At 43.3% G+C, this 24,889-nt stretch overlaps 1 protein-coding gene across 3 annotated transcripts; it reads right to left on the minus strand.

Annotated features, from left to right (window-relative positions):
• On the minus strand, positions 1 to 24,871 carry EEIG2 (EEIG family member 2). 3 transcript variants are annotated; one of them, XM_069967519.1, is made up of 12 exons: positions 24,784 to 24,871; positions 22,551 to 23,067; positions 17,129 to 17,249; positions 16,509 to 16,538; positions 15,648 to 15,764; positions 12,421 to 12,467; positions 11,272 to 11,375; positions 11,063 to 11,158; positions 3,585 to 3,771; positions 3,293 to 3,420; positions 2,260 to 2,329; positions 1 to 1,960 (listed from the first exon to the last, which is right to left on the minus strand). In XM_069967519.1, exons 2-12 carry the CDS (start codon positions 22,697 to 22,699, stop codon positions 1,918 to 1,920), a joined length of 1,092 nt encoding a protein of 363 aa, XP_069823620.1. In that variant the 5' UTR covers positions 22,700 to 23,067; positions 24,784 to 24,871; the 3' UTR covers positions 1 to 1,917. The 3 variants fall into 3 exon arrangements, with proteins under 3 accessions (XP_069823620.1, XP_069823621.1, XP_069823622.1); XM_069967520.1 differs by having other exon boundaries at positions 24,772 to 24,835; XM_069967521.1 differs by lacking the exons at positions 22,551 to 23,067; positions 24,784 to 24,871 and adding an exon at positions 19,123 to 19,211.
• Positions 24,872 to 24,889: the final 18 nt, after the last annotated feature.

The following is a 24,889-nucleotide window of genomic DNA, read 5'->3' on the forward strand; positions in this document are numbered from 1 at the left end:
GCTAGAGAGCCAAGGTTTCCTACCCTTGACTTAAAGGGATTTTCCATTTTTTACCATTGCTCTTCTAACCGTTACTTTCGGAGTAATGCCCTATCATCCTATGCGCGGTTCTATGGTAACGTCATGTACATCCTTTACATGGATATCATACATCTAGCTTGGCTTATGCAGCTGAAGCTGTGATGCAATGTAGGGCACCATGGGATATGTAGTTTTAAGCTATGACTAAATATACAAAGTAACTTGAAGCTGGGATAAGGCTATAAAAGTAGAATTCTGAATAAATGTAACATTTACATCTTTTGTATAGTGTCATGTTTTTTAAAATATTTTTTGAGCCCAGAAAATCCCTTTAATATATAGTTTAAGTTGAGGTTTGTCCAATACATCATATAGCTCTGCTGCTATCGTCCGGCTGAGACAAAGTGCATAGTTGTGATCCAGATTCTTACTATACAAGCTCAATATAGTATAGGATATATGGATTTTCTCATGACTCCATGCTGTTACTACTGGGATTTCTCGTTTCTGCCATAAGTCGCAGTGCTGCAAAGGCTTCAATAACAGCATTATTATTCTGTACAGGGCATCAACCCTTCTATCAGTCATTGGCACATAGATTATTTCTTCTTGGACTAGTACAAAACCCTAGTAAAAGAGGAGGACCGGATATGGGAAGGTTTTCCACTCACTTGCACACGCAATAACTTAGGCCTCATGCACATGATTTATATAGAGGTGCACAGGGTCACTAATGCACCTCTGTATATAGCTCCACACCAGGGGTATACTGCTTCCATACACTGCCCTAGGGGCTTTATTCCATGTGCATGAGCCCTGTAAAATAAAGCACCTAACTCTTTGGTAAGATCCATTTGCTGACAAAATTTGGCAAGAAGTGCCTTAACGTTAGAGTATGGCCAGCGAAGTCTGTGCAATCTGCAGACTTCCAAGGTGATGTGTGCATATGGCTGACTACGACTACATATAAGTCTTTTGAGGAAGCCATGTATAGATGTGTCCACCCTTACATTTCTTCCATTAGAAGTTCAATGCATTCTCTCGAAACCCTCTACAGGCTGTAACGCACATCACAACCACTGGATGGCAGCATATAGTTATACAGGGTGCAATGCACATCACAACCACTGGGTGGTGGTATATAGTCATACAGGCTGTAATGCACGTCACAACCACTAGGTGGTGGCATATAATTAACAATAGCATAATTAACTCATCAAATCAGGGTTTTTTTTTTTTTTGCTTTATGCCAATTATTTTGGAATATGATAAGCCAAGAGAAAATCTAAGGAAGGACACATCGGTAAAGAATTCAGGCTTGAGGGGAATTTCAATATCACTCTAGCTCATAATACGGAGCTTATATGTGCGTATCATTGCATCTCAGCATCTGGTTGGTTCTATTAGGTTTATTATATCTCACGGCTGTGGATTTAGTCTCTAAATTGTGCTGGAATATGGTCTCTACCTGTTACAGTGTTATTAGTATGTGATTCCTTCTGCCTACAGCACGTCATCTCTCATCAGCGTGTATACACAATGCACTGGATAGGCGACTCGTGCGCCAGCGACAGTCTGGTCCGTAAGAGGATGTCAGATTCACACTGACTCAAGGGCACTTACAATCCAGGACTCAGGGGAGGTTTGTTTGTGGTCGATCTGATCTCCGGACGTCGCGCAGAGTTGACCTCTACCAAGAAAACAATGACTGTTCATATTCACGAGGGACAATAAGACAACCATCCATGACCTATGGCCGCAGCACAGCATGCATCGTCATTTGGAAAACTAAAAACCTGTTTATTTTTTTTTTTTTGTCCCCCATAAAAAGTCTGCAAAGTATTAAACCACATAGGCTGTATAATAATAATACTCCCCACGTAGCCGGCGGGCGTCTCAGCGCTTGATGACAACCTGTTCATAGGCTCCGGCTCCAACCCTGAGAAGAACGGAGAAGAGGAGGAAGTGAGAGAGAAGAACTTACACGGTGTCCAGGACTGGGTGATCCCAATCATTACAACATGGGGGGAGATTTATCAAACATGGTGTAAAGTAGAACTGGCTCAGTTGCCCCTAGCAACCAATCAGATTCCACCTTTCATTTTCCAAAGAGTCTGTAAGGAATGAAAGGAGGAATCTGATTGGTTGCTAGGGGCAACTGAGCCAGTTTTACTTTACACCATGTTTGATAAATCTCCCCAGTGATGTTCATTTTAATGCCTTTTGTGCAGCATTTACCTGTTTGGTAAGTGATGACCCCCAAGAGCTGTGCTCCCGCCAGGACCTACGAATAACCTTAGGCCTTCCTCTACAAGAAGCAAAGAAAAAGAGTGACCAATACTTACACATTTCACTACATATGAAGAAACAGCTCTCTCACTCATTTCATTGGAGAAGATTAAAGGGGTATTCCAACCTCTGTTCCCTCCCGATCTCCATATTGGGCGCCCAAATTCTGTGTTATGAATAGAGTCTTGGGTACGGCACGCAGTTTCCCATTAATACTGTAACCGGCGCAACAAAAGAACCCATACACGTTATACTTTTGTCAGCTATACCATTCGCCCTTTAGTAAAGAGTGTATAGGGGCCTCCAGACAGTCACAACAGGTGATTTCAATGGAGATAGGGGTCGGGTGTGATGGAATATAACTGCCTGAACAGTCTGTTCTCAGAGAGAGAAGCTGCAGTCAGAGCTGTCTGGCTGCGGCCTACCTCTCCCTTCCGATCAGCTGATGAAAGAGTTAAATCCTTAGTCATTGGCTGATTGCGCCATTCTGATCATAAATTATGGACTGTCAGCCATGGAACAGGGGGGGGGGGATGTGTGACAGACGGCTGATTGCTGGAAAAGGCAGTATGACTGATCATACCTTGTGAAGGGTCTGTAAACGTGCGCCAATTACCGAAATCAGCCCTCGCTTACAGACAGCATTGGGCCCTAATGGTGCGTTTACACAGGCAGATTTATCTGACAGATTTTTGAAGCCAAAGCCCGGAACAGACCATAAACAGGGAACGGGTCATAAAGGAAAGACTGGGATTTCTCCTCTTTTCAAATCTATTGCTGGTTTTGGCTTCCAAAATCTGTCAGATAAATCTGCCTGTGTAAACACACCATTAGTCTATGGAGTTGTCTCAATTGGGCCCCCAAAGAGCGCTCAGCTGTGCGCTTCTCTCCCTGCTTGTCCCAGCAACGGGTTGGGGTCTGAACACTCACGTCATGTCAAAGTGACAGGAGTTAGAGGATAGCCAGAAAATGTCTTACTCACCTTCTGCACTTGAGTCGAGGGTAAAATCCTGGCTTTGGAGAATGGTTTCTATTACGTCATCTGCATCCACTCTGGTAGCGTCCACTCTTTTCAACTGAGACTCCACAGAGTCCTGTTTCACTGGAAGCCTATAGGTGAAGAGGACAGAGTAATATTTAGCACTGCTATCTGCCATGCAGTAACCATCTCCTCATCCTCCACAATGGCACTGGCAAACTCCTCCACCATCTACGCCACTTATACAAGCCAAGATTTCCAGACTCAAACACGATCCTGACATCTCATACTGTACCTGCTAAGTTTTTCAGAGGACGACCCCTCTTCTTTGATCTCCTGGTTGAACGTCAGAGCTTTGTTGCCGTCGTCTTCACTCGGTTCTGGAATACTCCCGATACCGGTGGAGGCGCTGCCCTCCGATGTGTTTCTCCGATGGCTCAACTCGGACAAACTGGAAGACCGCGAGTGGCCCGTACTGTATCCTGAACCAAGAAAACATGGAATAAAAAATTACTGTTTGTATTGCTATCAGTTTGCACCATATTCATTTATTTGGCTTCACACAATTTTTAGTGAGTTTTTAGTGAGTTTAGAAGTGTGGTCTAGAGTCTTGGCGAGTTTATGTAACTGGTCTGGAGTCTGAATGAGTTTTGGAGTCTGAATGAGTTTAAGGGTCTGGTCTACAGTTTGAATGAGTTTTGGGGACTGGCCTAGAGTCTCGGGGAGTTTAGGGGTCTAGTCTGGTGTCTTAATGAGTTTAGGGGTCTGGTCTAGAGTCTGAATGGGTTTAGGGGTCTGGCCTGGAGTCTTGGAGAGTTTAGGGGTCTGGTCTAAAGTCTGAATGAGTTTAGGGGTCTGGTTTGGAGACTGAATGCGTTTAGGGGTCTGGTCTGGAGTCTCGGGGAGTTTAGGGGTCTAGTCTGGAGTCTGAATGAGTTTCGGGTTGGGTCTGGATGAGTTTTGAAAAATGTTAACAAGACTAACCAGGGTCTAAGGATTAATATGACCATCTATGATTTTATCATCACCTTATCTTATATTACATCCCCACTTAGTAGACTGGATACTGTCGGATTGTCCTGTGTATGGGATATGACAGAGTTACGTTTAGGAAACTAAACCACCATCAGCTGCAGCCTCTTTCCACAAAATACATTGCCCGTAAAGCTGCACATATTCCTCTTGGATTCACATATTCCTCTTGGATTCTGACTCTCCATTTTGGAGAGTGCTTCTGGTATAGAGGTTTTGGTAATGGATGGAGATTACTATAATGCTGACAATGCAGTTGCTTTAGTATTCCCTGAAAGGACTGTTGTACCAATAATGTTTTTCTAAAAGAAAAAAAATATTATGGTGTTCTGTCCTTTTAATTCTGCTCTATCTATAGAGAAATCCCAAGTGACCTGTTTGTTTTGCCGATCTGGTTCTAGTCAAAGTGATATGTAAAGCAGGATGAACGGGGAGGTGAACCAGTCTGGACGATTTACATTCATCTCCCTACACGACTGCACATCGGAAACATCTCCACCCGATGACAAGTATGGCAGAAGTGGCCTCCGCTCTTACTAGAAGAGTGTGACAAGCGTCTATCTGCCATGTCCTTCACACAATCACTGGTATTCAGCTCCGTGTTCTCGGCGGCCGTCAACAGTCATGAATAATGGATGTGATAGCACAGGCCGCATAGGAATCTCATGGACCCCATGTAAAGTATGAGGCGAGCAATGACTAAGGTGCTATGCTTCGTACATCCACAGAAAAGTAAGGTCCAAAAAAGTGCAATGGTTACGGCACGAGTCAATATAAGGAATGAATGGAGCCTTCCACACTGTATTGTTAACGTATTCTCTGTTCTCATTTCTCTAATCAATCATTCTTTCCATTTGTGGTCAAACCCTCAGTGATCAGTTTGATATAAAATAATAAGACAAGGGGCGGGGGGGGGGGAAGAGTTATCAAGCATGGTGTAAAGTGAAACTGGCTCAGTTGCCCCTAGCAACCAATCAGATTCCACCTTTCATTTTCCAAAAAATCGGAGAAATGAAAGGTGGAATCTGATTGGTTGCTAGGGGCAACTGAGCCAGTTTCACTTTACACCATGTTTGAAGGTGGTTGCTAGGGGCAACTGAGCCAGTTTCACTTTACACCATGTTTGATAAATCTCCCCCAAGATGTTTATTGTTCTCTTAACAAAACGAATAAAAAACAACAAAAAAAACAAAACAACATGAGACAAGAATAGCCCTTTAAGGGTGCGTTCACACGTATAGGATCTGCGGCAGATCCTGCATGTGTGAACGCACCATAAAGTAAAAAAAAACAACTAAAATAATAAATAATATATTATAATATTTCCCCGGCGTAATTAGGGTGACCCCAACAGTGTCACCAGGGTTACCCCCCACCAGCGTCATTAGAGTGATACCCCCCAACCTCACTGCTGTCATTAGGGTAACCCCCCCCCCCCCCCCGCTCCAGTGGCATAATTAGGGTAATCGTCCTCCACTGGCATTATTAGAGCAGGGTGGCTTCTCCCTGCCTATCCGGTCCTGACTGATCAGTCTCTCCCTCTCTGGGGGCTACATCCTAATCGGCCATTGTATCACGGCTGGTAATGTGGTACATTCAATAGTAATTATTACTGGTATATAATAGCGGCATCCGGCCCAGCTGTGGTTTTAGGCCCAAAGTCATTAAATCCTTAAATATTCTGACCAATTAGAACAGATGACCGACCCATTTCCATGGATTAATCCTGATGTGATCAGTAATGAGCGGATGTAATGATGATGGTGAGTGCTCCGTGTAAGAGAGAAAGTGATGAGCGACGTCAGGGGACGTAACTGCATCAGAGCTGACCGATATCCCCGAGTAGTCAGAGAGATTTACTGTTATGTGGAGATGAGCTTCATCACATTACTGCAGATTGGTGACGCTGCTATTACACAGGACAAGGCTGTACATTAGGAGAAGCAGGAGGCCTGGCGGTTATAGAAAAACAAAGCTCTTCCATACTGTTACTCATCACTGTCCATAGACTTTATAATTGGAAAATGGAGGCTTCTAGCAGTAAGACCCAATCCGATCAAAACGTTTGATGTCACTTTTTTTTTTTTTAAATGCCAGCCACGCTATAACATCCTCATCTATATGGCTTCCACTGTAATATTCTATGATTTTCAAATCAGCTGTGTTCAGAAAGTTATACAAATTTCTAAATTACTAGTCTTTCAGTACTTATCAGCTGCTGTATGTCCTGCAGAAGGTGGTGTATTTTCTCCAGTCGGACACAGTGCTCTCTGCTGCCACCTCTGTCCATGTCAGGAACTGTCCATGTCAGGAGAGGTTTTCTATGGGGATTTGCTACTGCTCTGGACAGTTCCTGACATGGACAGAGGTGGCAGCAGAGAGCATTGTGTCATACTGGAAAGGACACACCACTTCCAGCGGGACATACAGCAGCTGATAAGTACTGGAAGACTGGAGATTTTATTTTTAAGACAAGCAATCTGCAACTGACACCAGTAGGTTTGAAAATATTTTTTTCCCACCAGAGTACCCCTTTAAGATGGATGGATGTTAAGTAAAAAAAAAAAAAAAGAAAATAGCGCCTTATTTCCCTCTTTCTATTAAGAACATGAGTCGGATGCAATAGATATAAGCATGAGTATAGAGGGGGTTGGGAGACAAGTATATAAGCTATACGGGTAGCCTTGAAGCCCCACACACAGAATAGATACGTTTCAGCTGAAGCTGGTGATTTTAGCAACACAATAACTCATTTTGTCATTTTAGATTTCATTACTCCTGATCCTTTTGTTCTCAGTGGAGATAAGCCGCCATCTGAGGTGTCTGGCAGCACTTTACCTCCCTGAATTCTATTCTTAATTCACAAAGGCCAAGTCATGTGTTTATCTGTACTGGGAGATATAGATTGTATGGGCTGCAAAATATATAAATGTAATATCAGCAATATAAAAGCCAAGAACCCGACGCGCTGCCATAACCGGACAGTGTGAGCCTCAGGGACACATACACATCAGCCTGGGAGTTATTGTTTAGCCGGTATCAGTATTAATACCTGACTTATTGTCTGCGATTCGGAAAACATTTACACAGGAATCAGCCATCTTCCTGGCCGCCACAAAAGTACAAGGCAAATATTTGCTTTCCGCCATATACAAATAGTACAATGAAAAAGAAGAGCTGTAACAAGGTACGAGACGATGGGAAAAGGAGAAAGAACCAATAAAGTGTAAACCAAGAGACATTCCAGAAATTACTGAGACCCGCCCATGGCCGAGGAGGACCGGACCGCGCTCATTCCTCAACCTTCTCACCCAACAAGTATCATGGGGGGGAGGGGGGCCATAGCTGTGGGCATAGACGTCTATGGACAGGACCTGACGGGAGGGGGGGGAATACTATCTATGAGGACAAAGGAGAAAGACAAGGTTTCTCAAATATGCAAAGAACCTTGCAAAAAGTAAGAACAAGGTTCAATTCACATTGTTAGAGAAGTCACTGGTATCAATTGTCCAGGAAAAACACAAAACCTTAACCTAATGGTCATGTTATAAATCAATGGGATATAGAAGAATCCATTACAAAACAGATCCTTTAAAACAGAACTCATGACGCCAGTGTGAACATGATGACTCCCATCTTAAAGGGAATCTGTCACTAGGTTTATGTTGCCCTAATTGAAAGCAGCAGAAATGCTGAGTAGATCGGTGTATTACATACTGTTCTTCTAATGTGCAGGAGAACAGGATTCTTGCCACACCCCTCCCCACCGCCTCAAGCTGCTGATTGACAGTTGACTGCCTATACACAGAATGGATAGATAACTGCCAATCAGCATCCAGTGGGCAGAGTTTCCTCCTTCTCATGAATATCCAGGACTACTGAGCTCATGCACATAATGGAGATGACTACTTATTGCCCATGTTACTCAGGAGAATATCTCCGGATCAGCTGCACAGAACAATGTAAGTGATACATCATCCTGTTCAGCTTCTCTGTCACTAGTTTATGCTACCCTTAGATAGAATAGCATAAACCTGCTTTACGTTACCACTTTACGTCTTGGCAGTAATACTGTAATATGTCGCACCCCTTAACAAAACATCTGACAGGGCGTCAACCGGCGTATCAGTTCTGTCAACAAAAGTATCTGAAATATGATTTATATAGTTCAGGCATAAACTGTGCTACTCGGGTTTGCCTTGGGGTACAGATGACAGATTGTCTTGAGCTTGCGGTATAAGGCTGGCCATACACTAGATCACAGTCAACTACAACTCCCATCATGCCTGGACAGCTAAAGCTTTCCCCACCACTGCTCCACACGGCAAAAAGCGGAAAAGAAAATCACTATGCAGAAACCTGGTTATGGGGAGAGTGACTGAGCATGTGTGTCCTCCTGAAATCAATGCAATAGGTGGACGTGCACATTGCTATACACTCTGAACACCAGGTGGCAGCATACTATGTAAGTAAATGGCATACCCCTTCACTAGATTATGTTTTACCAGCATGTAAATGGGTAATATTGCAATTTTTTTAAATAATCTGTGCAAGGAATATGATGCTTAACAATGCTAGAGGCAATAAGGCAGCACAGCGGTGGTTACCAGTCGCCCTCAGCCTCGGCATGTCCACATATGTTACATAGAATTTACATTAAGTATAAAGCTTGAGGCAATTGTGTTATATAGTAAACAAGAAAGAGAAAGCTTCTATATGAGAGTCGCCTCTGTCTATCGGGGATTACTGAGCAATAGCAACCTGACACAATATTTAGCTGAGTAACAGCGGTGATGGGCGGTGAGTCACTGGAATGCTGCAGAGGTGTAGTAAGAACGTATGATGCAGTGTTCTCCGTCACTTCTACATAAGAGCTGGAAATAAACAAAAATCAGCACAATCTGTACGAGGAGGGAGATCTCCAGGATATTGTCATCTCTGCCTCTTATTTCTTTATTTTACTTTATTCTCTAATTTTTTTTTACTTTTTGTTCAATTCCATCTGTTTGCTCCATGGTGTCTTCTCGAGCCTCCTACATATTCAAAGGGCATATAATGTATCTTCCCTTATAACATATATAATGTATCTTAGTTTATAAAACATATATAACATATCTTAGTTTATAAAACTTACGTATAATGTATCATCCCTTATAACTTATGTTGTAAACTAAGATAATTTATATATAAGGGATGATAGTTTATAAAACTTATATATAATGTATCATCCCTTATATATAACTTATCTTAGTTTACAACATAAGTTATAAGGGATGATACATTATATATAAGTTTTATAAACTAAGATATGTTATATATGTTTTATAAACTAAGATACATTATATATACACACAATAAACCATCCTCTTCAAGGTTAAGCAAGTGACACCAGGGGAGGATGATACGGCAGAAACATATATATAATTTATCTTAGTTTACAATATATGTTTCTGCCGTATCACCCTTTCCTGGTGTCACTTGCTTAACCGTGAAGAGGATGATTTATTGTGTATATATAATGTATTGTGCATATAAAATGTATCTTAGTTTACAAAACATACATAACGTATCTTAGTTTATAAAACTAATATATAATGTAAGATACGTTATGTATGTTTTGTAAACTAAGATACATTTTATATACGCAATACATTATATATACACAATAAATCATCCTCTTCACGGTTAAGCAAGTGACACCAGGAGAAGGTGATACGGCAGAAACATATGTTGTAAACTAAGATAAATTATATTTGTAAAACTTATTTATAAATTTACCATCCCTGAAAACTTATATAAAACTTATCTTCGTTTACAATTTATGTTTCTGCCGTATCACCCTCCCCTGGTGTCACTTGCTTAACATTGAAGAAGAGGATTTATTGTGTATATATAATGTATCTTAGTTTATAAAACATATATAACATATCTTAGTTTATAAAACTTATATATAATGTATCATCCCTTATAGCTTATATATAACTTATCTTAGTTTAGGACATATATAACTTACGTTTATTTCTGCCACATTTGCCTACCCTAGTGTCACTTGCTTTACCCTGAAGAAGATGATTTATTGTGTAATATTCTCACGATCCCTAGTACCCAAGCAAGGGGGACTTTAAAAGTTTTATGTGACTATGGATAACTACCAGCCGACGGCTGTTAAGGAAACCTAACAGTAACTATTTAAATTTGCTGCAGCGCCTCCACAGGGAAAATAATGCACAATGTGTTTTCTATGCAATACTGGACAAGTCAGGTCCTCCAGAGTGAGAGACCCTCTTTATAATCACTCTCTACAGTGGCCAACAGTTAAAACCTGAACTGCTGACTCCTTTATATTAAAGGTCTTATCCAGGATTAGAAAAAACCCAGCTGATTTATTTGCAAAAACAGCGCCACCCCTGTCCCCAGGTTCTGTGTAGTATTACAACTCAGCTCCATTCACGTAAATGGAACTGAGCTGCAATACCACACTCAAACGGAGGACAGGAGAGGCGCTGGTTCTGGAAGAAAGAAACCATGTTTGGACAACCTCTATAACTCAGGATACATGGGAATGAGTTTTGTAAACTGGACGACCCCTTTAAGACAAACCGCCTATTGTACTAGTACTCACTTCATATCTATCCTGCTATTCCAGATTAGGAAACTGCTTAAAATAACAAAAGCCACAGAACCGGCAGGTTGAGCAAGATTATCTTATCCTTCAGCAAAAAGACAAAGCCTCCATTGTACCTGATGCTTTAGATTGCTGACTGGCGTAACTCGACGTCCTGGAATGTCCGCACGCTCCGAGTTCGTCAGGGACGGAGGCGCTCTTCGATGAAAGGTCTCAAAATAATATAGATATGGGTTACATTAAAGGGAGAAAAGAACACGCAGACAAGTGTCATGTGATCTGCCAGAATATTAGATTATATTAGGGAGAGAGATTCTGCACATACCGGCCACTCCCAAGTGCAGCTTCACAGTCTCGCGGCCTTTCCGGTCTTCGTGCAAAGAGTCAGAATCTCCAGAGATTGCGATTGAGGTGGCGGTGGAAGGAGCCCTGGAAGACAAAGAGGACGTGTTAAAGGGGTACTCCAGAAAAGCTTTTTCCCAGTAATTGAAACACATTATAAAAGTTATATAACTTTGTAATATGCTTCAATCACCTATCTGTGCCCCTTCCCTATCTTTTCCCCCTAAATCCCTCACCAGGAAGTGAAGTAAAGTCATTCTTACCTAATGACTGTTGACCCCAGGCTGCTCTGTGGCAGCCATTTTGTGACAATGACATCATCAAGAGGGAGGCGGATCTAAGCCCTGTTAAGCCAGCCTCCCTTTGTCAGATGACACAGGTTGCTCAGCTCTGATTGGCTGAACAAGATGTAAGCCATCTAACAGTTTATAGAGTCAGTTAGACATCACAGGTGACAAAGTGCATTATGGGAAACCCCAAACCAGGAAGTGAAGAAAAAATGAAGACACCAACTGGAGCTTCAGGGACCTGCAAACAGCGGGAAATTTAAACGGAGACAGACTGCGGAGGGATGATAAGTGTAAAAACTATGTTTGATTGATTTTTTTTTTTTTTTTTATCAGCACCGGAGTACTTATCAGCTGCAGTATGTCCTGCAGGAAGTGGTGTATTCTTTTTATTCTGACAGTGCTCTCTGCTGCTACCTCCGTCCATGTCAGGAACTGTCCAGAGAAGTAAAGATTTTCTATGGGGATTTGCTACTGCACTGGACAGTTCCTGACATAGACAGAAGTGGCAGCAGAGAGCACTGTCTCAGACTGTAAAGAATACAGCACTTCCTGCAGGACATACAGCAGCTGATAAGTACAGGAAGACGGGAGATTTTTAAACAGAAACAAATTACAAATCTATATAACTGTCTGACACGTTGAATTGAAAGAAAAGGGTTTATGCTGGAGTACCCCTTTAAGGATTGCTAACTACAGCCTGGGGGAGTGCATGGCTTTGATAACCTTTTATATGTACAATCTATGATTTGTATTTACATCCATGTATGTGATGGGCATTTCTATCAGTACAATCACCATCACAATACAATGCAATGTACTTTTGTTGTACAGGAATTACTCACGTTTTAAAGCAGGGGTCTCCGGACATGAGCTGCATGCTGATCCCGACCTAGAAATACATGTAAGAAAGCAGAGGTTACTATCAGAAATAACAAAACCGCTCTCAGCCTACAATCATGTATCATCAGAGCTGGGAAAGGATCAAACATTTTACAAGACGCAGGTCCAGATGGTCCATTGTGTTTCCAATTATACTTGTGTGCTTTCTTATTACCCCAAATAAGCTCCACATGGGCGTTTGTCTGTGTGATTTAACCATAGAGATATGTGACGAGCGTCTTCACAATATGTATAAAGGAATAACATACAGCTCTGTACCCTAATGCAGGGGGATACATGCAAGAGACCGCCCCCCCCCCCCCCACCCTTACCCCAGTTAACTCAAATTACCCCAGCAGTCTTTTTAAAAGGATTAGTTTAAAGTGATACTGTCACCCCCTTTTTGCAGTCTGACTTCTCTCCACAGGTGTAAAGGGTAAATTTTGCAGTTTTCATACCTTATTTTATATCATACACCATGGTGCTTGTTCAAGTAAAAAGTGATCTTTTATCATCTGGGGATTGTGCTACCTGGGCGGGGCTTCACGGCCCCAGCGCCACTTAGCCCATCCCTCATCGCCCCACCCTCCATGACACAATTGCAGCATAGGCCCCACCCCCTCCATGGCCATTGTTCAAGCCGACCTAGAGGGGGTGGCGCATAGACCTTTAGGCCAGCCCATTCCAATGGTTGTTGAGGGGGCGGACCCTATGAGGCAGTGACGTCACAGAGGGCGGGGCCTACGTTGGCAATGTGGGCGAGGCGGCCGTGAAGCCCTGCCAAGGTAGCACATTCCCCAGATGATAAAAGATCACTTTTTGCTGGAACAAGCACCATGACGTATGATATAAAAGGTATGAAGACTGCAAAATTTACCCTTTACAGTGTCACTTTAAAGGGAGGGTTCACCTTATATAACCCAACTTCTTATATGGGTTTTAACACATCTAAAAATAAAAAATATGTTTTTGTAAAAATCTTTAATCCTACAGCTCCTATATAGAGTGTGCTGTCTCCATGGTAACAGACTACAAACAAACTCTATGTAGTCTGATGCTCCAGTCAAATACTCAATACAAGTACTGAGTACTGTACAGTCCGTGGTTTATTACATTGAAAACAGGTTTGCACAGGAGCTGCATACACTACTTTTTTTTTTTTTTTTTTAAACAAAACTATGTTCTGTTATGCTTTCTTTTCCATTTGCTTGAACTATTAGGAAAAGGTATTTGCAAAGAAGGACTGCATAGTGTCTCAGGTTCATTAAAAGCAAACTGGCACTTAAACAGTCAGTAAACTTTCAACCAGCTTTGCATAACTCAATAGTACAAAACAATAAAGAAACTTGAAAATTTTTTAGGAATTACCAAACTTTGTAATGTATCTTATTAGAAATAAAAATGTTCTCCTCTTTCCTAAACTCATCGTTCACTTTGAAAAACTGCTAAAAATCCCACCCACTGAGGGATTAGGTTACAGCTGCCCATAGAAGTCTATAGAGGGGAGACCTTTACAGTAAGATACCAGCAGAGAGGTGCTGAGAGCTCTATTACATGTAATATCTCACCCCAGTGTTGGGTTTCCAGCTTAAACTGCTTTGTACTGCTCTATAATGTCCTCCATGCTGCTGCAGCTTCTAAGGGTGATCTATAGAGATATAGTCTACACCAATAAAAAGCTGGAGCCTGCAGAGGGGGGCATTGGTGATTTATAGTTATATAATGGGCAGAAATAGTGCTGATACCCATGTACACACAGCAGCTTATCCTGAAGAGGTTGCTGAAAGGTGAGTGACCATTTAAGGGTCAATGTTCTCTATAAAATACCGTACTATCTGCAGTGTTGAAATTTCCTACAATAAAAAAGGGGCTAAATAAACTTGCTGCAGTTATCGCCTGAAAAACCCGGGCTCACATCCTGTTATTTCCCTCCTAGATGTATGAAAGCAAGCTGAAGAAACAATGGAAAGCGGCTGTATTCTGTCTCTCCGTGTAGGATCTGCCTGGAATAATACGTTTCCATCCAATCCCTCCTGGCCGTGCTGGAAATCTATAATGGTGATGAGGAAGAGGATGAGAGAACGTGTTTATATCCCAGAGCTGTGAGTGCATTAGCCAGGAAGACTCAGATTTAATAATTCACAATGATGTCCTCCGACTGTGATTACTATTCCAGGAATGACGGGAGATCTTCCAGATGAGTCCTCTCTGCAGTACACACTACACGGCTTTTAGATTTACGGCTTTTACTGCAATCAAGTCTATTCCAACACTTGTATTCATTAGCTGATGAGAAGGTGGATCGTAATGCTTCTAAGGCATCAATCATCATAACACTCGGCCTGGTCTATTGATTGTTGAAATATCCTTAAAGGGATACTCCGGCAGGATTAAAAAAAAATTAAAAATCAACCGGTGTCAGGAAGTTATACAGAAATGCAATTTACTTCTACAAGTATTGAAAGAAAAAAAACAAGTCTTCAAGTACTTATCAGCTGCTGTATGTCCTGCAGGAAGTGGTGTATTCTTTCCAGTCTGACACAGTGCTCTCTGCTGCCATCTCTGTCCATGTCAGGAACTGTCCAGAGCAGGAGAAGTTATCTATGAGGATTTGCTGCTGCTCTGGACAGTTTCCTGATGTGGACAGAGGTGTGAGCAGAGAGCACTGTGTCAGACTGGAAAGAATACACCACTTCCTGCAGGACATACAGCAGCTGATAAGTACTTGAAGACTTCCAGTTGATGCAGAATTTTTTTTCTCTGGAGTACCCCTTTAATGTCATTTTTTGACATGACAAGGGTTTTGATCAGTTGGGGGCTCACCGATAAGAAAAAGCAAGCGGTAGCACATGTCACACCTCAGTTCACACTGATCTTTGTCCTGGTGGCTCCGTGATAAGTATAGGAATACACCTTTAACCCATTACTTATGGAAACAGAATGAACATCACATCGCACTAATATAAATTATAAAAGAAAAAAAAAAAAACACGGTATCTTTAAAAAGTGATGGTTCATGAGATCAGCTAAAACAGTCAATATATCTCAAAAAAAAATTTCTGCAAGCGATCAACCAAAAACTTGGATAGCAGCAGCAAATCTCAAGGTGGCCTCCTGTCTCCTGTAGCTTGTCCGGTCCTTTATTATAACACAGAACATGTACTGATGCTGTACCGGTGACTTTACTAACCTTTAAGATAGAGTTATCTTGTCTTGTGTTTTTGGTGTCATACCCTTCTAGGAGGCATCTCCGAACGGTGTTGCCAGATCCGGCAAACTCTGCAAGGTTCAAGTCTGCGAAGCCGAGCTGGAATAGCAAACAAGCAAAAACAGCGACACAATGTTAAACATCACATCAGCAACAGAGTAAGGGCCGTATTACACGGGACGATTATCGTTCGAAAAATTGTTAGATTGTTCGGATTTAATCGATAATTGTTTCGTGTAATAGCAGACAACAATTAAACGACCAATGAGTATTCGTTTGATCGTTCACACATCGTTCGGTGTAATAAGAAGCCATAGCTGAAACATACACAATAGCGACGACAAAACGACCGCAAGAACGATCATAAGTAACGATCATCGTTCCGTTTAATTGGGCAAACAATTTTGGGTCGTTTGAGATAGTTTATCGTTAATTGTCAAAAAAAAAAAATCGATTGGTACCCTAAGCCCTAAAATGCTAGGTGCACCAGCGACCTTTCTATACGGAGATGAAACCTAAAACGCACATATTGCTCAGGGTTCCCCAACTATGACATGTACTGTACTGTCCGCACAAAGTTTTTGCACTTAAAACTTTTCATAGGTCAGGGCCTAAAATGAGCCAGGGCTGAGCCTTCTCTCTCCAGCTCCATAGACTTACTATAGAATCCATCTCACAGAAAGAAGCGCTTAGCCTTGCGCTTCTCCCAACTCCTTCTAGCTATTGGTGGGGACCTGACCACCCAGACTCTGACAGATTTTTATGATGCTTTAAACACTTCTAATAAAACATTTGCCATTGCAGTTTATATTATAAAGGATTTGTGAATACTGGTGCTTTTACCTTGGCATACGCTTTCCCGCCTTTCAGCTCCTAAAATAAATAAGAGAATGAGATCAGGGATTTCAACTTTTTACATGTAGTCAGAAATATCAGAATACACTGGATACACCAAGGCTTTGCTCACACAGGCACCAGGACATTGTGTCGGTCGGGGTATACGTCACTTTTGATGAGCAGAATAGCACACTGTCATTAGAATGATAGAAATCATAGTGGAACACGGGCCCCAATATAGGTGTGTACAGGGGCAGATTTACTATGGGCCCAGGGCTGTTCACCAAGCCTGGGCCCCCTCAACCCACTGTAACTATAGCGGCACTAACGTCAGTCCATAATGCAACCTGTAAAGGACCTGTGGTGACATCATTGTCACATGATAAGGTCCTTCAATATATTCTCTAATGTTACTGCATTGTCTCCTGGCCCAGATTTGTGCAAAATTGCACTAAAAAGCAGCAATTTTTTTGCAAATCATGACCATGGGCCCCGGGCTACCGCCCGAAACGGACCTGTTATAATCCGCTATTGGGTGTGTAAGGTCAGCTGGTCATGTGACCACAGAAACCATGATGCCAGTATGAATAGAGCCTATGCTTCCTCTCCTGCTTTAGCAGTCCTACCTTGCGGACGGATACTCTGCAGATACAGGGGTCCAGGATACCGGACGCCGCACTTGCACTCATCTTACACATGAACGAAAAACATTTCTTCCAGTGGACACAGTTTGCTTGGACAACCTCTCTGCAAGAAAAATAAATTATATTACAGAAGAGCAAGAAGAAGAAAAAAAATTGACATATAGGATGAATAAGCTGCAATGCTAGACTATACCCATGAGTGGTGGCGTAAAAAAAAAAAAAATAGTTTCAGCAGATTTTGCACCAAAACAACATCAAATCTGTATGTACACATTATTTCCACAATTCTGTTCACATGCTACAGAAAATCTGTCTCCCCTTGTATAGAACAGTCCATGCAGCTTTATTATACAGGAGGTTCTGCTGGCTGAGATAGTAACCCAATTGAGAGCACAGAAACACACGTCATTTCCAGTGGGTCAGCATAAGATCACGTGACACAACTGAAGGAAACCATTCCAGGAAGTTTTTGAAAAGATAGATAGATAGAAAGAACTCATGAGGTAATACCAGCTGAATTATATTTATTGGCGGCTTAAAAAAAAATAAAAATCTGGGAGTGCTTCTTTAATCTTATTTCATAGTCCTCGTAACAGACAGTTTTGTTTTTTTTTGTTTTTTTCCCAATGGCAAAAATTGGGAAATTACAAGTTGTTTTTTTTTTAAACTTCCCGCTGGCACATTCAGTGGTAAATATATTGTATGGCCCAGATGAGAATGAATGGTGTACGCCAGTCCCCTCTTGCAGATGTGGTTTCGGCACGTTTGGTCGCTCGTGGCAACTAAACAAAATTGCTCACAGCGCGGCTGATGTAGGACATTGCTTCCTGAGGTTCTGACTCATCGCTTCCTCAAGCGAGTCAAATATGAGAGCAGATTTTGTTCCTTTTTCCAGGGATCAAATCAATTGAAATTGCTGGTCATGAGCCATTGTAGCTTACTAACCACCCTAAAAACACACTAGATCCTGTCCCCATACCCACAATATTACTGCTGCTGCCCAGTAACACCAGATGCATCTGTCATCAATTTCTTTAGACAAAAATTAAAATTATTGTTGTATTCCGAGTTGTTTGTTACCCAATAGGGGATAAACAGCTGACTGGTGGGGGTCCAACCATTGACAACCCCACCTGCCACCACCTTACTAATCTAGAGATGAAACAGCGCAATAGTGCGTTTACACAGACAGATTTATCTGACAGATTTCTGAAGCCAAAACCAGGAACAGATTATAAACAGAGAACAGGTCATAAAGGAAAGACTGATTTCTCCTCTTTTCAGATACATTCCTGGCTTTGGCTTCAAGAATCTGTCTGTGTAAACGCACCATAAGGGTACTATTACACGGAACGATAATCAGCCCGATTCGGCCGATTATCGCTCCATGTAATAAATACAACGATCAGCCGATGACAAATGATCATCGGCTGATCGTTGATATAGGTTCTGACCTATTTTCGTCGGGCGCCGACCGCACACCGCTACGTGTAATATCAGTGTGTGGCTGGCAACTGACGATATACATTACCTATCCACGTTCCAGGGCTGCCCCTGCGGTCTTCTCCCCGGGTCCCGCGCACTCTAGCTTCAGAGTGGCTTGTCAGCTGACAGGCTGCTCAGCCAATCACTGCCCGCGGCAGTCCCGGCCTGTGATTGGCTGAGCGGCCTGTCAGCTTACAAGCCACTTTGAAACTAGAGTGCGCAGGACCCGGGGAGAAGACCGCAGGAGCAGCCCTGGAACGTGGATAGGTAATGTATATCGTCAGTCGATGGCCGCGCACCGATATTACACGTATGTAGTTTAAACAAGGGCTGCAAGGAGATCGGTAACGATGTCCCTGCAGCCCTTGTTAAACGATTATCGGGCCGTGTAATAGGCCCAGTAAACAAGCGACGATCTAGCAGATCGCTGCTCGTTTACAGGTATTATTGGGCCCCCATCGGCCCGTGTAATACCACTCTAAGAGACATACCTTCATCCTCAGCGCCCCGTGTGCAATAGGCACATATAAGCAGGTTAGATTCGGCTTAGATTTGTGCTGTGGTTGTTGCCATGGGCAACAAAGGCCTGTTTTTCGGACAGGTTAGATAAATTTGCCCCATAGTTTGACAGGAGCGAAGCCAAGAGTGGGGGAAACAGTGTGTGTGGCACCGGTCAAGCCTAGCCATTTGCCATGTCAGCTTGCAAAATTAAGGGGGTCTTTTCCGGTTAATGGGCACCTGTATCTTTTTGTCAGTCAGAGAAAATTTTGAAGGGGTTATCCAGCATTAGAAAAATATGGTCAATTTCTTAAAGAGACAGCACTACTCTTGTTTCCAGTTCAGGTGTGGTTTGCAATTAAAGGGGTATTCCAGGAAAAATTTACTTTGCCCTTATCCAAAGGATAGGGGAAAAGTAGGAGATTGCGGGGGTCCAACCTCTGTACCCCTCACTGATCTCCATATCAGGCCCCCGGGTTCTGTATTATGAATAGAGCCGCAGGTGCGGCAAGCGACCCGTGGCTCTATTTGTTTCTGTGGAGCCGACAGAAAGAACAGAGTACAGCGCTCTTCCGGCATACGCGTCTCTTTCCGTCACTCCATAGGAATGAATAGAGCCGCGGGTCACATGCCATACCCGCTCTATTCATAATATAGAAGCCGGGCCCAATACTGTAGATAGGGGAAAAGTTGATTTTTCCTGGAATACCCCTTTAAGCTCGGTTCACTTCAATGGAACAGAGTTGCAAAACCCCACCCAAACTTGAGACAAGAGTGGTGCTGTCTCTGGAAGAAAGTGGCCATGTTTTTCTAATGCTGGATAACCCTTTTAAAAGGTTAGGTTAGGTTCTCTGACTGACAAAAAGATACAGGTGTTGCTCATGGCAACCAATCATAACACTTTAAGAAATGAAAGTTGAGCTCTGACTGGTTGCTATGGGCAACAAAAACTGCTTATTCCTGTCTTGATAAATGAGGCGGGTGACAAGGCACATACTAGTTGTTAACGACTGCAGTTTTTAAATCGGTTGCTAGGCACAGCCTCCCTAGCAACCACTATACTTCAGTTTATTTTGGAATAAAGAACAAAAAGAAACATGTTTCTGTACTCCTCGCCGACTTTATAACTAAACCTAAATTTAAGTGACCCCCTTCATTAAAGTAAATTTCCCAGTGTATTCTCCCACACCCATAACCGTCTACTGTAGGTTCTTGACTGTGTTTCCCTGTCAGCTTCCTCCTCCAGGATGACTCCATCATTAGCTGCGTACAGCGGCGCAGAGAATCAGCCGTCATTAACGGGACAGAGGGAGTCATAAAAACGAGGAAGCAGACGTTTATAAACACGGTGTAATCCCGACCCGCACCATTCCTTCTTCATCGGCTACAAATTGGAATTATTTACTAGTAAAAGTTGTAGGAGACGCCATAGAGCCCTGATGCGTGGGACTCGGGAGTGCCCAATAATATCAGCATTGTTCAAATATTCAACGCCTGTTCACACACGTTGTATTTTACTTTTTAGTGTAATGTCCAAAAATGCAACAAAACTTTTTGCCACAACTAAAACGGCTTTCAAACTACAACTCCTATCATGCACTGACAGCCATAAAGCTTCCCCAGCCTATGGCTCTCCAACAGTAGCAAAATCACAACTCCCATCATGCCCTGACAGTGTTTCATAACCCATGGCTCTCCAGCAGTTGTGAAACTACAACTCCCAGCCTTGATACTTCCTAGCATCTTCTTATAGTAGTGCTCCCCAGACTGTCAATCTCTGGCAGTCGCAAAACTACAACTCCCATCATATCCTAACATGGTTTCCTAACCTTTGCCTCTCTGTAATAAAAAGAGCAACATTACCACATCATGTGAACACAGCCTGAATACAAGATCATTTGACTTTAATGGGGAATTAAAAAAAACTGAAAAGCTATACTCACCTTCCCCCTACCACTCCCGCTCTGACGCTTTCCTGGTCTCCTGACGGTCTCTGTACAAGCAGATGCAGTGACAACGTGTTGACCCATGTGATTGTTTCAGAAAGCCACTGTCTGCTGCAGTCACACGTGTCCACATGTTATTTCAGTAGCCAGGTGGGCAAAGACCGGCAGGGGACCAGAAAAGCGTCAGCACAGGAGCAGCCGGGATTCCCTCTTGTATACTCTACCATCTGAATCTGCATCCTCACTAAGGGCCCTATTCCACCGAACGATTATCATTCGCATAATCGTTAACGGTTAACGATCTCAAACGACCACTATTGCGAAAGACCTGAAAACGTTCTCTCATTTCCATGGAACGATAATCGTTACTTATGATCGTATTTGCGATTGTTTTTTCTTCGCTATTGCGTTCGTATCTACTGCAAACGTCCGAACGACGTCTTATTCAATGCGAACTATTTGCGAACAAGCAACGATAAAAATAGGTCCCGGTCTTATAAAACGATCAATGATTTCTCGTTCAGTCGTTAATCGTTAACTGCATTTCAACCGAACAATTATCGTTTCGATTCGAACGATTTAACGATAATCTGGACGATAATCGTCCGGTGGATTAGGGCCCTAAAAACTGCACAAGTCAGTGCTGATTTATCAGAAAATGTGATGTGTGATTGTACCCCAAAGAGGCACTCCTGGCCGTAGGAGACCCTTGAATTAATACCCACAGTGACAGGTACTATAGTCTATTACAGTGTTCCTCAACCTGCAGCTCTCTAGCTGTTGCAAAACTTCAACACCCATCATGCACATGGACAGCCTTTTCTGTCTGGGCATGATGGGAGTTGTAGTTTTGCAACAGAAAGAATGGTGGTGTATGGGATTGTCAATCTGCTATATGGAGGCTGGAATCTTTAGATTCCACCATGTAAAGAATGAACCTTTGTATGCAGCACATGGCCGTCTCTCTGTTTGAAGACCCCAATCTTTATATAGAGTTGTATTGGGGTGAGCCTGCAGCGGGGTGTCTATCTCCAATAACTGCACCTAGTGCAGGTGTAGGGAACCTTGGCTCTCCAGCTGTTGCAAAACTACAACTCCCATCATGCCTGGACAGCCAAAGCTTTAGCTTTGGCAGTCCAGGCATGATGGGAGTTGTAGTTTTGCAACAGCTGCAGAGCCAAGGTTCCCTACCCCTGACCTAGTGTGTTCAAGGCTCTGATGGGAGTTGTACCTCGAGACTCCGATGCCTAATAACTCATGCAGACATAATGATAGATTGGATAATCCTATAACCCATTATAGGACATACACTCCATAGACAGGATCATGGACCCGATCAATGACACCAGAGTTTCTACACTGTTTTACTCACTAATCCACTACAGTAGTGATCTCCCAACCGGCGCAAAACTACAACTCCCAGCAAGCCCTTAGTTGTGGACCCCTGCCCTATAGAAGTCTATGGCATCTCTTACCTGGTGGACTCCACGCTGAAGCTGCCGCCGTCCAGCAGACGGATCTTACAGAACAATATCCCATTCACAAACGGAACCGAGGAGAGTTCATCCAACTCAAAGTCCACCCGGAACTTAAATTTCTTCTTTTTCATCATCATGAAAGCCATAAACCAGACTCGGGAGGCCACAGGGTGATGATATGGGTGGGGGATACAAGATTTTCAGGATTTCTCCCTTTCTGATGGGCTCAGTCCGGCTCTGAGCAGTAAATTCCCAGGATTGATCAGTGCAAAAAAGTCATGAAAATTCCACTTCTTCCCCAGGAACGGTGAGCGTCCTCCCCCAGCTCAGTGCTGCCCTCCTGCCTCCATCCTGCAGTGGGAGGCAATGACAGCCGCTGCCTCTGTCCACTTTCCTTTATCCGCCCTTGTCTCGCCCGAGCAGCCAGGAGCTGATGTCATTGTGATCGTCTCTATGGTTTTCCAGATGCATTTAAAGGCATAATCCCTCCTATGTCTCCTGATGGTGTCCAGTCCTGTGCAGGAGGAAACAATGCAACAATGTAACAACTGCAATAACAATGTAACAACAATGAATCACAGAGTGACCACTAAGAAGGTTCTCCAACCTGTGGCTGTCCAGAGGTTACCAAACTACAACTCCCATCATTCCCTGACGCTTCCTGAAATCCTCCTATGGGAGTGCTCCTAGTCTGTGGCTCCTCGGCAGTTACAAAACTAAAACTCCCATCATGCCCCGGCAGTGTTTTATAACACAAGGCTCTCCAGTTGTTTGCCAAACTACAACTCCCATCATTCCCTGACAGCCTTGATGCTTCCTGGCATCCTCCCATGGGAGTGTTTCTAGCCTGTGGCTCCTCAGCCGTTAAAAAACTACAACTCCCAATATGATCCGGCAGTGTTTCCTAACCTGTGGTTCTCCAGAGGTCACCAACCTAAAACTCCCATCATGCCCTGACGCCTCCTGGCATCCTCCTAAGGGAATCCTCCTAGTCGGTAGCTCTCCCAACAGTTGCAAGACTACAACTCCCATTGTGCCTCGTCTTTATCCTTCCTAGCATCTTCCCATGGGATTGCTCATCAGCAGTTGCAAAACTACAACTCCCATCATGCCCTAATGGCATCCTCCTAGTCGGTAGCTCTCCCAACAGTCGCAAGATTACAACTCTCATTGTGCCTCGCCTTTATTCTTCCTAGAATCTTCCCATGGAATTGCTCCCCAGCGGTCAGAAAACTACAACTCCCATCATGCAGATTCCTCCTGTATCCTCCTAGTCTCTAGCTCTCCCAACAGCTACAAGACTACAACTCCCATTGTGCCTCACCTTTATCCTTCCTAGCAACTTCCCATGGGATTGCTCACCAGCGGTTGCAAAATACAACTCCCATTGTGCCTCACATTGATACTTCCTAGGATCTTTCCATGGAATTGCTCCCCAGTGGTTGTAAAACTACAACTCTCATCATATCCCAGCAGTGTTTCCTAACCTGTGGCTCCCCAGCGGTCAGAAAACTACAACTCCCATCATGCCGATTCCTCCTGTATCCTCCTAGTCTCTAGCTCTCCCAACAGTCGCAAGACTACAACTCCCATTGTGCCTCACCTTTATCCTTCCTAGCACCTTCCCATGGGATTGCTCAACAGCGGTTGTAAGACTACAACTCCCATCATGCCCCAGCAGTGTTTCCTAACCTGTGGCTGCCCAGCGGTCAGAAAACTACAACTCCCATTGTCCTCCTGACAGAAATGATCCTGTAATTCCTAGCATGGGAGTGTTCCCAGTCTGTGGATGTCCATCTTATGTAAAACTACCACTCCCATCATCATCCCCTAACCTGTTGGTGCATGCTGGGAGTTGTAGTTCTGCTGGAGAGGCACAGGTTGGGGGCCACTATCCTCCTCCCCTATGGCCTGGGCTCCTCACATCTGCAGCCTCTATAGGTGACTGTGCAAAAAACAACAAACAAACCCAATTGCAAATCCCATAGACTAGGCATGACAGACATATGCATGCTCCAGTATATCCCAATGCAAGCATACACAATGCTGACCTGCCTGCTTCTTGCATTGCTCTATGCCTGGGCCATGGAACATGTATTTTTAGCCATCTGCAGCTGTATTCATATGCAGAACAGCCCTGTGGCCATTGCCCGATCTCTGCAATACATGAAGCCGGTCCTCCACCCGTATAATACAACATCTCGCCCTGATTTATTACCCGGTGCCTTACCCCGGTCGTTGCACAAGTCGTTTCCTCCGTGTCCCGCCCGGATCGCCCTTTTCTCTTTCTGCTCCTTCTCGGCTTCCGTACCTGTCTGTGTGTCATGTAGAAGGCG

Source organism: Dendropsophus ebraccatus, chromosome 4 (assembly GCF_027789765.1).
Source record: "Dendropsophus ebraccatus isolate aDenEbr1 chromosome 4, aDenEbr1.pat, whole genome shotgun sequence".
Classification (NCBI taxonomy): domain Eukaryota; kingdom Metazoa; phylum Chordata; class Amphibia; order Anura; family Hylidae; genus Dendropsophus; species Dendropsophus ebraccatus.

What these genes read in the sequence shown, in the direction of transcription:
- EEIG2 (XM_069967519.1), bottom strand. Translation starts at nt 22,699, where the DNA reads ATGGCTTTCATGATGATGAAAAAGAAGAAATTTAAGTTCCGGGTGGAC. An exon ending in GGAGACCCCTGCTTTAAAAC is followed by an intron (nt 11,376 to 12,420) that starts GTGAGTAATTCC and finishes TTTGTCTTCCAG; the next exon opens with GGCTCCTTCCACCGCCACCT. An exon ending in CCTCGACTCAAGTGCAGAAG is followed by an intron (nt 2,330 to 3,292) that starts GTGAGTAAGACA and finishes TGCTTCTTGTAG; the next exon opens with AGGAAGGCCTAAGGTTATTC.